General features: G+C 37.8%; 1 protein-coding gene across 6 annotated transcripts in view; it reads right to left on the bottom strand.

Moving 5' to 3' along the window:
• LOC129359558 (fibroblast growth factor receptor 2-like) overlaps positions 1 to 13061 on the bottom strand; it is a 54355-nt gene that overhangs the window by 14065 nt on the left and 27229 nt on the right. For 3 of the 6 annotated variants that reach the window (XM_055029201.1, XM_055029205.1, XM_055029207.1), the window contains 6 exons: positions 12802 to 12971; positions 11046 to 11169; positions 7835 to 8025; positions 6571 to 6715; positions 3708 to 3908; positions 2242 to 2380 (listed from right to left, as the gene is read on the bottom strand). In XM_055029201.1, the coding sequence (XP_054885176.1) occupies positions 2242 to 2380; positions 3708 to 3908; positions 6571 to 6715; positions 7835 to 8025; positions 11046 to 11169; positions 12802 to 12971 (970 nt within the window). Of the gene's footprint in view, positions 1 to 2241; positions 2382 to 3707; positions 3909 to 6570; positions 6716 to 7271; positions 7411 to 7834; positions 8026 to 11045; positions 11170 to 12801; positions 12972 to 13061 lie in introns of all 6 variants that reach the window. The other 3 variants (XM_055029204.1, XM_055029203.1, XM_055029202.1) reach the window with 3 other exon arrangements.

Below are 13061 nucleotides of genomic sequence, written 5' to 3' on the forward strand. Positions count from 1 at the left end.
AAAAACCATGGATCATTTATACCTTGTGTCACATGTTACATGCCTGTTACATATGATTTCAATGAAACAAAAGAAAGTTGGCGATTATAACATGTGGAAATGCTTAAGATGTGGAAATATTTTCTGCATATTTTAATTGTTAGCCAGACCATGAGGTTTGATATTTAACTTTACTACATGTTCTCTTGTGACTATTCAGAGCTGAAGCACCGGTCAGGCCCCTGAACATGCAGTATAACTTGGTGCTTTTTATTTTGATTGACCTAAGTTGGTCCTTCGCCTCATAAAGCCCACTGTCCACGCTATCTAAACATTCACAGCACAGTGCTAAGCCAAGAGGCCTGAGGCTGGCGCCCTGCGGTAGCAACACAATCTCCTATCTGTCCACTCAAACTTGCCACACTCAATGGCAGGCATTCTGTCCATCCGGCCACACATAATTGATGTTATTTTTTTCCTCAGCCTACACCGCAAAAGTTAGCATTCCTCAGCATTTTACAATCCCAACATGATCCTTCAGGCGCTGGAATGACAGGCAGGGCATAAAGACCCAAACATAGAGGAAGACAGATTTATTTCTGCAAAGTTAAAACAGCCTCCATTTAGCTGGGGTCATGAATTAAAATCATAAATTTAATCAATCCAGCATGCAAACACAAAGTCGAGCATTACATCAGAAGTGTGGTTTTATTGATAAACAATTTCAAATTTTATGTGCCAGGTTTTTTTTTTTTTTACTTTTACAGGCATTCTAACAAAAGCTTCAGGAATTTCCTTTATTCTTTTAAACGCAGAGGCTCAGTTTGTTTTAAAACTTCTCGAACTCTTACAGACTCGCTAAGTCCACCCTGAAGCTTATCACCGCAACTGACACACTGAAACCTCAGCTGAGCTAATTCCTCTGGTATGACAGAGAGCAAACACTCCTCGCCCAAACATGCAGATGAAAGCTGTGAATACCAGCCACTAATTAGCACAACTTCACTCTCTACGAACAGAAGCATGCGATACGTAATCTTTCGGTGAGGGAAAAGGGGAGGAAAGTTCAGCTGCTCTTCTAATGATGGGGCAAGTTTCACACCAGATGAATCAAAAGCTTTAATCTCACCAGGTGTCAATCCCCTAATGAAAAAATATTTTTTTAATTATTTAGCAGCTGTTTTAAAGCACTAAACACCGTAAACAGGTAGTGCCCGCAGTCTCCAATTCCAGATTTCACTGTTAAGGGGATCCTTTTTAAAGTGATACAGCTGCCTTTCGTTAGATTAAATATGATCTAAAAGTTAACTTATTCCAGAAATTCAATGAAAATAAACTGACACTCATACATTATATATATTACATACACACAGAGTGATATATTTCAAGCTTTAACCCACAAAAGTTCATTTTGCAGAATGTTATTTCCAAGCATATAACTGGAAAGTTTAGAAGAAGGAAAAACTGGTCGAAAAAGGCAACAGCTTTGAGAAGATTGTGAAGGAAAGCCAGTTAAAATTTTATTGTTCTTATGCAATATGTGTGCTTGGTGTATACTATACATGACCAAGTATTAATTTAATATAAACTTTGTTGAACTTTTCAATCATCTTTAATTCATTGACACTGTTGCAAAATATAACTGGTGGCACCTTGGCTACCTTTGGTGGTACTCAGAAGTACTTTGTAGCTCAAATTTTTGCAAGGTAAAAACTAACAGACTAACTGTGATGGAAATAAACACTAAAAATCCCAAACGTCAGATGTTGCACTGCAGAGTATTTCAACAACTCCCTCTGCAAACTGGAGAGGAAAACTGCGAACCAAGAATAAATGCTGGAGGTTACTTCTGCTGTGTGCCATTTACATCTCAACATATTCATTAAAGTATCTTGTGTGCCACTGTGTGTGTGAACATTAATATTAAGGTAAAAACATCCTGAAAAATATTTCACAGAAAATTCTGTTTTCATTATGCATTTGTGTTTGTGACAGGAGTTGCTTTAACCTAAAGGTAGAAATCTGTTTTGGTCTTTGCTCTTGTTTTACTATCTGTTAATTCTTCTGCTAATAAAGTTTAAGAACAACCTGCACCATCCACTTTTAAATTAAAGCTGTAGTGGATCAGCATTTTCTACTATTTCATGTTTTATGCAGAAATCTGCTTTACATAATTATGGCTTTGAAGGCAAAAGACGTACAATTACATGTTGCATTTAATAAAGAACATAAACTACAACAGAAACTTCAGGCAGATCTTACCTGTCTCTAGCAAATTCCCACAGTGGATCCTGTGGAAGGTCGTACTCAGGGATTGGCATGTCGGGTGCAGAGCTCCGCCGCGTTGTGATTCGCACCAGAGGGGTGTTTGAGTTCATGGATGAGCTTGAATCTGTCGACACCTATACGAAAAAAAGATATTGGCTGATCACTGTGGTCTGGGTTCATAGGTCAATTAAAGCTCCAAAGCATCACTAGAGGAGTTGGAAACCTGAGGCATGAATTACTCTACACAACCTGTTAAATATTCAATCATGCCTGCTTCCCACAGTGAATGTTTATTAATAGTGAAGTTTCTCCAAGGCAGAGGCTCGACTTCATCTGTGTTACAGGGGTGAGCAGCTACAATAATTCTTGATGAATTTGTGAATTTTTGATGAATTGCTGGTGAGCCTGGGTCTTTAAGTGACGCCCTCTACACCCTAACCTTACCTTGACTCTGCAATCAGTCTCCTCCACAGAAAGTAATCCAACACTCTCTGAACCTTTTGGTTTCCCTTGAGGTAAAAGAAAGTTCCACATTTGGAAGGAAAAACGTCTGGGAGCAGTTTTTGGCAGCTGTGTTGACTTGAACAGAAATGCATGCCCTCTGAATTAATCTAGGTGTGGATCCCTTGAAATAGCTCCAGTGTGCGTCATCCAGGTACATCTCAATAAATTACAAGATAATTGAAAAGTTATCTTATTTCAATAATTTAATCCAAAACGTTAATCTTAATAGATTAAAATACATTATACACACAGTGATATATTTCAATCTTTTCTTTCAATTTATATTAAAATATTACATAAAATAAAGAAATGAAATGGATTTAACTTATATTTACAAAAATGCAGACATGTTCTGAGCAGTATGTCTAGAACAGCTGGAGGGTCTTTAATTTTTTTTAGACATGAATTACTTTTATTACTGTCTCTGATCTTCCTCTACATGACAGTAATAATAACAGTGACAATGCATTTTATTAATAATTAGGTCTACATATGGAGATCTCAAAGAGCTAAAACAAGTAATTATAATGGATAAACTAACTAAATAAAAATGATCTTACTCTGCATGTGCCCAATCTCAATCATTGCCAAAACAAGCAAATCTTCTACAAGAAAGACAATTTTGTTGATTTAACGACATTTTAAGTTTACATCAGCTGAAAGACAAAAATAAAACTCTGTGTAATAAATGTATGAAGTATAAAACTTTAACTTTTTTAAGATGTTCAAATTTACTAAGATGCATCTGTGCAGTCAGTTGAGTTATTATCCATGCAAACCTTTTGTATTTGTTGATTCTAAAAAGATGAATTTGGGCAAAAATAAGAGTACTTTAGGTTAATTATGTCCCCAAAACCATTTATGAAATAATTATCTGTGCTTCCTTGTCAAATGTCAGTGGTGTGTGTTGGCTCCTCTAGAAGTGTTAGATGCCTTTAGAACTCTTTATCTACTTTCTGTTACCTGGCGGCGCAGAGGGATCTGTTTGGTCAGCTTGTGGACGGCCGGTGGGCTGCCAAAATCAGGCTTCTTTGCTGTGTTCCTCATGCGGCACACCACCACAATGCCCACCATGCAGGCAATGAGGAACATGCCTGCACAATATATTCCGATCTCCAAGTAGTACGAGGTAATGGGTCCTGGAGATTTCTCTGGGGCTGAGAGAGATTAAAGAACAACAGTCAGGCAGAGGTTAGGGCAGGCATTTTCCAGACATGGAGGTAAACGCAGACACAGACTCTATGAAGATGACTCATGAGTAAATGTAATCACCATCGATAGGCGAACTAAACAAATCGCTTTGTAGCACCATCACAACTCCCCCTCAGCCAACGGTTATTAGCTTTTGTGGGGTTCTGCAGGCCTTCAGTGACTTTGACAGTGTCACCAGACTTTAAATTATGACTCAGACTGAACGAGCAGGCCAGCGTGTGTCTGCACTCTGCGTTAATCTTTGAGACATGCGAGTGCAAGAACAAAAACACACCCACAGTCGTCTGAACAATACATGCTTTACTCCTATTGTGGGTGTGTATGACCCGAACTTCCTGTCTAGTAAAAGAGCTGAGCGTGTGTAAAAGAGAGTGTTTCATCCCTGCAGACCACAAACAAGATTCCTTTGCAACGCAACAACCAAACAGGCCACAAGCCAAATAGAGCTGAAGATGGCGTACTAGAAAACATCTTTTAATAATTACCTGTTAATAAGTAATTATTAAGTAATTATTAACAGGTAATTACAGTTGAAACAATTAAGTTGATTAATTGTGATGAATCACTTATTTAAATAATTGTCAACTAATTTATGAACAGATTAATCATTAACAGAATCTATAGGCTCAATATTTTTTTTTTAATTGAGAAATAATGTAATGTAAATATATTCTACCCAGAATTTGTAAAGTTGCATAGTTACAGCTTCATCCACCTGTAACTGGTTAATTGCTTAATCTTCTATTAAGCATCTTTTGATGTTCAAATATTAATCAGATAATCAAAATAACAACAACAAAAAACAGATTAGCCCTGTACACCATTAGAAGTATTTGTTTAGCTGCAGATGCGTCTGGAATTTACTAGAGGAATGCTGTGTCATTGCATTTTACGTAATAAGATCTTAATTTTAGTGTGTAAAAAATGAATTGACATGATTATTTGCATCTCTCAATGTAATTCAAATGTTAAAAAAAGCCTTAAGTAGTTGAATGAAAAACCTGCAGAATGTGCCAAAAAAAATTCAAAGCCATTTTTTATGACTTATAAATAGACATCACACATTTTCATAATAACAGTGTTTCTATACGTTTCCATTATAAAAGTAGGTAAAATAAGATGTTTTTAACAACATCAAACAAAAATAGGTGCAATAGGTTGGCAATTCATCACACAAGAGTCATCCACTGTGTCAAAGCAGAGAAGTTTGGCTCTGATAATTGAGAAAGTCAAGCCAACATGAAATGAGGGTTGAGCTTTACCTTTCCTCCATTGTTTCAAGAAACATCAAGTATCAGAGCCAGAGAAAAAGAAATAATGCACAATTTAAAGATATCAAAAAAGAGACATATAGTTTGTATTAGCATGCAGAATCAGAACCAAAGAGTAGTAGTGGTTGGGTTTTTCTAAAAAAAAAAAAAAAAAACTAACAGAAGTGTGAAGACAAATCCTCATTTCCTTTGGAATTGACACTCAAGTTGCTATGGGAGCTAAAGTTTGTTTTGGAGTTACAATATGTCTTCTTCAAACTACACTATTATCTCATCTGGGTTTTCAACAGCTTGCTAACCCACAAAATATCGTAAATTATTTGCTCCCCGCTTATGTATTGAACTGATCAAAGGAGTCCAAGGAGAGGATTAGCCTTGCATGAAAGCAATTGAAAATGACTTAAAGTGCACATATCAACATTTTTTTATGACGAAAACCAGTAATAAAAATGTTCTTTTTTGAGGTGTTGTACTATTTGTGTCCATTCAAAGTGTAAAATGTCTGTTGTTGCTACACTGATCTTACAAAAAAGGAATAACCGCTCTCTCAAAATGATAGTCCGGCGCAATTAGCCATGATCACTTGCAGGCGAATGTAGTGTGTTGATGTGAAGAATTGCAGAGTAGACTAACAATGCATTTTTTGTTTGTGTTTCAATAGGTCTTAAAGGTTCTTCCTTTAGAAAACATTCCTCCTCCATGTCTTCTAATCATTAGAAAAACTGCATTATAAATCTTTACTTTGCTTCAAATCCAGCTGAAGCTGGATTTGTCACTATTTGTCTTTGATGGATATTGAGTTGCTTTTAATAACATTATTTACTCCCTGGGCAGATTTAGATTAAAATTATTTTAGAGACAGACATATCACAAAATACATCAAAACAGTGTTAATCCATAAATAACATATTTTATATCTGTTTTTTATTAGAAATGCATGTGGAAAATTATTAATGCCCTTCTAAATAATTAAGGGAAAACAGTTGAGATTTGACAACTTGAGGTTTGATTCAAGTCAGGACCCCATAACATTAATATTACGTCCAGCAAGAAGAAACCTTAAAAAAATGTGTTGTGAATTATTTGGGCTTAATTGTAGGCATTGAGTTCAGAGTCTTAAAAGTAGCTTTTCTTCTCTCTCTCACAACTTTTAGCTACAATTGCTGCTGCCTTGTGTTAACATATTTTTTTCAGATATTTAACATATTAAAGTAATATTAGTATCATGAGCTTTAAGCCTGAACACAACTGAAAATGTTTTAAAATAAAATTGATGATGTGTGCCCTTTAGAGTGGAAAAAACAACCAAGGGACAAAAGCAAGTGAATTCATATACCTGGAAGCACCGTCAAAGTAGCAGTTTGATAGGAGATCCCAATTGAATTACCCGCCAAGCATGTATACTCCCCAGCATCCTCAAAAGTTACATTTGGCAAGTAGAGAACCTCTATCTCCTTATCTGTGGTGTTAACACCTGCGGTCTGGAGGAAGAGAAGAGGAGGAAGAGGAAATAGAGAAACAACAGAAACAGAGGAGAGAAAAAATGTGAGACCCACAACACCAAGAAAGAAGTTAAAGGAACTGGATAGTGTCCACCGTTAAGATCCTGTGTAGAACCGAGTATGGGAGTGATGATAGGTAGAAGATAGATCCCAGTATCCCACCAAAACATGTGAAAATACAACAAACACATCTATAACAAACCCAAAAGGTACCCATCACCCACAGAACCTGCTAAAATCCACAACATGCAAAAACAGAGAGATCATGGAGAGCACTGTGACACCATACGCTTTCTGGTGAAAAGCTGCGAGGTGAGTTACAAAAAAACAGAGAGATCATCATTTGGTTATTCTGGTCAGAACAGTGCTTCCATGGCGACACCAATCCAAAGTCGGTGGCAGCTGAAGGAAAAGGGAGTAACATTTGGGAGAGGGAACGTCCTTGAGACCACCAACAGCACCACCACAGAACAGCAGGGAAACCCACACCGGTAGAGGGGAGTTGAGGTGGTCTTGGGTGGGGGTGGAGGGTTACCTGGAATGACAGTCAGCCAGCATGACTGGGTGACTTCCCCTAAATAATTGGAGACTTTACAGATATATTCCCCAGCATCTTCCTCTGTGACATTGGTGAGGATGAGAGACTCCATGTCTGTGCTGTTAATGCCTGAGCGCTGCAAGCCATCAAACAAAATGAGCAGATATATCAGGCACATGCCAACATCACCATTGCAGCTGCTATACACAGACCTGCAGGAATCATCTCCAAAATCCAGCCAGAAACAAAAAAATTACCCATTAAGTTGGAATAAATTCAAATAATTTTGATTTAGTCTTGTCAAACAAAGGATATATTTTCTCAAAGTTTTATGGCTGTGATGTGTCTTGCAAACATCACAGTGAAAGGAAAACCACATTTATAGAAAAAATGTCACAGAGAAAACAATTATTTAAACTTAAAAGCCAAAAGTGTACATAAAGTTAGGGAGAAGGATACAATAGGTTTCTTATTTGACTTCTCATAAAATACATTAAATTAGAAAGCAAGAGGGGAAAAAAGTGTGTTTATAATATAAAAATGTGAACAAAGGGATCTACCTTTAACACTTTGACATAGGGGTTTCCATCAGGCCTGTACCGACTGCCGTTTACGCTGACGTGTTTCAGCCACTGGATGTGAGGCTGGGCGTCGCTGTAGACCTTGCACTGGAATTGGGCATCCTCGCCAACGTGTACTGTGGTGTTGGCGGGCTGTCCAGCCTGGAGGATAGGCCTGTGTGGCGACCGTTCTGTTGAAGAAGATAAACAATCTATCTTTTCGACGCTCATTCACCAGTCAAAAGGAAGGTAAAAGAATCATGCTGCTCATGGAGTTGCTCTGTCACGTCAGACAGTTATTATGATGTCTAACCGTGTCAACAAGGTATTATTTTTAGTAGTAGAAGCTGCTAATTAGCACTGCAAAATCATATAAGATGGATTTGCAGTGCTTTCTAACAACTGATTATATCATCCAGGACATCCTGGTGTGAAATATTGTCTCTTCTGCCCAGAATTTAAGCTGTTAGCATTTCATTACAGTCTCCCCCGCAGCATCACCATTTAGAAAGACTCTAAAGACACTTGGATTTTATGAGATATGACTAAATAAAATTTTTGTTTGGAGTATTTTTGAATTTAAAATTATTATTCTTTCACTGAGCTTAAGTGACACTTGAGGATCAGGATGTTTTGTGGTCAATAAATGGTCTACATGCATGTTTTGGATAGTTCAGCACCATCTGCATTCTTCTATAAACTAATATTTAGCATGTGTACCCAAACAGAGGGAGACCTGGGAAACAATACCCCCTTTCAAACACCATCCAGCTTTTACAGCTACCCCGAGGAATCCCTACAGCTCCCATACTGTGACATGACTCACAAACCCAGCAGAGCTTTTCCAAAACAAAACCTTAAAGTAGGTGCAGTGGATTTATTTGTACGTGTATGTTTATGAGTTTTGGAGTTAATCATCAGCCAATGTCAGCAAAAAAGAAAGAAGAAAACTGTCACAAACTGCTATTTAAATTCCAGGATGTAAAGACGTCTACTGTCTTTTTTTCTTTTCTGGCTTTTCTGAAATCTGTCAGATCTGATGACTACCTCCCCGTCCAGCTCTCTGCAAAACCAAATCTCCTTCTTTCTGTGCAGTCTTAGGATTTGCCTTGTTTATTGTCTATCTTTCTTTGCCCCGATTTTCTGCCCCTCTCTACATACTCAAGCATTTTATGCTTCCAGAAGGTGGAGACAACAAGTGCTCTCTGTAAAACCTAACAACAAAAATAATGAGATTCTTAAGTGTTGTCACTAAAACAGTAAACGCCTCTGTTTTAGGCGTCTGTAACATTTGACATTTTCCACATTTTGACTGATTTTTCTTTCTTCAGATTTTTTCTTGATTTTTATTGTGATTTCATATGATTAACAATCACAAAGCAGCATAAAGTTGCAAAGCGGCAGGAAGATAAATGATTTTGAATTCATTTACATATAAGTACGTCCTGACCGATAACTAGTTCCTAAAACTAATCTTGTGATTCATGGAGTAGCCTGGCAGCATTCCCTGATGACCAGTGAAGGACTTTGAACTCTGAGTAACCTGGCAGCTTGGCTCAAAAGGGTCCAGGGAGGACAGAGATCCAGGAAAATCTCAGTGTGGCACAGGATGGCATGTGGCTGCCCCTACAGTGATGAATAGCTGTGACATGCCATGTGTGTCAGCTTGGAGCTGCCTGACTGCAACCCTTAGTCCAGACTCCATCTTAAACCAGTAAAGTCTGGGTGTTTTTGTTTCTAAAAGCTGATCCTGCAGCTCATTTGAGCAACAAAAAGTCTGATAAAAAATAGCCTTTATTTGTCTCCATTTTGCCTCGTTTTTTCCCCACCAGTCTAATGGTGAAAAGTGAAGCCAGAGGTTGCAGGGGGCATGGAAGAAGTTTACTGTTCTGCAGTAAAACCGAACAAAAAACAATATGCAGTTAGAAGGAGAGCTTCAGCCAAATCCAGAGAGAGGAAGAGTATGGGGCCTCAGTTGGGGAGCATGTGTAAACATGTGTCGGCCGTAACCTGTTTCCGTGATGTGCCTCTATATTCACATTGTGCAAATACCCTCCGGTATTTCAGCCTAATGTGGTGCAAATAATGCTGGTAAGTACAATCTATAGAACAATAAAAACTAATGGTAATGTGACAAAACATCAGAAATAACTCCACTTATGGATACAGACTGCAGTCGGATGGACTACTCCACTGTCGTTCACTGACCAGGCTTTAAAAATAACTGCATCATATAAATTTTAACAAGTACTGATGGCTCACAAAGGGGTGAGTGGCAGAATCAAAACAGATCAGGTCCATGTCGAATTAAGCAAGCAGTGTTGGTGTGGGCAAACATACATTGATCTACTACTCTTATCCCACTCCCCCTGTTGTCCCTGCCATTTATTGATTCTGCGAATGGAATAAAAACACTTCTTCTTGCCTGCTAAAGGTCAGCAAACAGGAGCTGACAGAGTTGGGGCTGAGCTCATCATGTGACGTGAGTCTGCTTTAAAGGATCAGTTCATTTAAGTTTATCCAAGTGGTCCAAGTGAATTAATGCAGCAACACCGTTCCACTGAGAAAACAGCATCAAACCTAACAACACCTTTCAGAGGTGGAGAGATTAACATGATATTTGACATGATATTTGTTTGCTACAAGAGAAGAAATAAAGGAAATATTTTCACAGAATTTCATGTCAAAAAATTTAAACTATTTATTATAGGTAATTTAAAACAAATTTCTTTAACTTTTTGTCAAGTTAAAAATAGCCATGGACCACAATATTTTTAAAGTGAAAGTAATATGAGATCAAAATGAAAGAAAAACATGTCATCAGTACTTATCATAATTGTCAAGCTGAACATACTCATACTCAAAAGTTTAATATTTCTTGTGTTGAATTAACACTCATTTGTCTGTGAGAATCTGGCCTTAAACATGTTTGGTGTCTATTTGTATCAATCACTTTTCCTGGCACAATAAATCATTGTGGCCCCCAACTGCTAAAAAATATTCCAATATAAAATAATGAAAGCTGCACTGAACCTGATGACATATTCATCTGTGCTCTCCACACTCTTGACAGCAGAGAGCACAGGTGTGCTGTGTATCCACTGCACATCTGTCCAATTAAATAGCATGCTCACACACATTACCCTCACTTACTGTGGGAAGTTTTTCCCTGCCAGTTCTCTACTTCTCTACCCTCAACAGGAGTACTGACCCACTACATCCAGAGTGTAGGTGTGGTTGATGGATCCAAATCGGTTCTGCACCAAGCAGGTGTAGTTTCCCTTGTCCGATGGAACCACGCTCTCCATGATCAGGGTCCAGTGCTGGAGGCGCACCTGTCGCCAAGATACAGAATCACTGGTGTGAGATTAGCAGACATGAAGGAGCTAGCAGTGAAAGAAAACAAGAAAAAAGAGATGTTGCTGTGTACTAGCTGAACTAGCATAATTGATCTTGCAAGTAGTGCTTGTAAACCTGGGTATAAATGAAGATGAGCACCCATGGTAGAATTTGTGTCTTTCTTTATCATTGTACATGGAACCATCTTCATAATCTGAGCTGTTTCAAGCATCCAGTTGATAACAATTATTTGCAAACGAAGTTTCTAGTGTGCATGAAAACCACAGGTGTAAGCAAACAATGAGGTTTCCATCCATACACTAAAACGAGACACTGTAGCTATTGCGTGTACAGGCCTACATTTCACACAATGGAGAGGTAATGCCATGGGGCTGGGCTCAGGTACAGCTTTTGTCAAACATTTATTGACAAAAAGAGAAGAATGAAATGCCTGCGATGTAACTGACAACATGACTGTGTCATTTATGGTGCTGATTTTTGTCTTAGTTGTAACAAGGGACTGAAAGTCGAAGGGGAAGAGACTTTAATAGCAACCCAAACATTATCTGGGTCTCACGTTTCCTGGCAGGAAGACCAGTTGAACATCACTGGTCATTTTGCTCAACCAAGGGGAAGTAATTTACACAAAATATCAAACTATCAAAATTTCAGCTACATTTATAGTGATCACCAGAAAATATGAGTAAAGCATCTTAATCTAAATTCATATTCAATTGTAAAAAAAACATTATGGCAATTTGTTTTTTGCATTCTTTCATGGGCATAATCCTATTTCTTTAAAATAGATGTGACCAGAGTCATATTTCATGTTAATTAAATCACATATAGAAACCATAAAATAGTTTGAATAAGTTACTTATAGTGGATATTTCTCTCTTTGACTAAGTTGTTAACCAGAAGAGTTAAATAGGATAACCTTTATTGCCATCAGAAATATGAGAAAAATGTTCAGCTTGATAAAAATGTTGACTCTTGCAGTAAAAGCTCATAAGTTAGATTAGAAAAAAGTCAAAAGAAACTTTAAAAGTAAAGCAAACATGACCACTTTTTCATATTTCAAACACATATTCATTCAGTAAACTGACACTTTATTGCTTTTAGTAAATCACTCCCCATCATGTGGATGTGAAATGTGCAAAGTCTGTACATTTTAGCTTAATGTAATCAAATATATCATGTACATGGGCTGCACAATATCAATATCGCAAATGTCCACAGTGCATAATAATTTACATGTCAATCAAACATTTAGCCTGTTGGACAGAATCTCAGCAGCAGATCCTCACACCAGGCACTTGCACAAAACTGCTAAAAGTAAGAGAGTGATGAAAGCCCAGATAAAAAACAAAGCAAAAACATCCAAAAGATCTCTTTTGGATATTTTTGCTACATACAAACAGATTTATTCTGTTAATTTTGTTTTTTCTTTGTGAGTCTGCTGTGTCAGTGTTATGTGAGAAAAGTAAGTTTTTTACTTTAATATAAATACAGTTAATCTGAGGATTAAATTCCTTCAGACGCATTACAGAATAGAAAGCAAAAAGGGGAGAAAGGAGGACTCAGATTACATTAGTATTAGCAGTTTGGTGGATTAGTGTTTCCCTTACTTTATATCCTCCCATGCGGTCCCCTTGGTTGAAAGGCTTGCCGTTTTTAAGCCAACGCAGCATTGGCTGGGGGTCTCCTCCTGCAGCACAGCGGAACTTCACTGTGTTGGCAGCTGGCACTGCATGCAACTTCTTCTCCATCTTGGCTGATGAAGTCCAGTATGGCGCGCCTGCAACCAGATAACAAGCCACGTTCAGTCATTTCCTGACAGTGTCGACTGTATCAACAGCTTGACTTCAGAGGAAAATGTGCTGGCTTA

Source organism: Poeciliopsis prolifica, unplaced genomic scaffold, assembly GCF_027474105.1.
Source record: "Poeciliopsis prolifica strain line A6 unplaced genomic scaffold, Auburn_PproV2 SCAFFOLD005, whole genome shotgun sequence".
In the NCBI taxonomy this organism is placed as follows: Eukaryota; Metazoa; Chordata; class Actinopteri; order Cyprinodontiformes; family Poeciliidae; genus Poeciliopsis; species Poeciliopsis prolifica.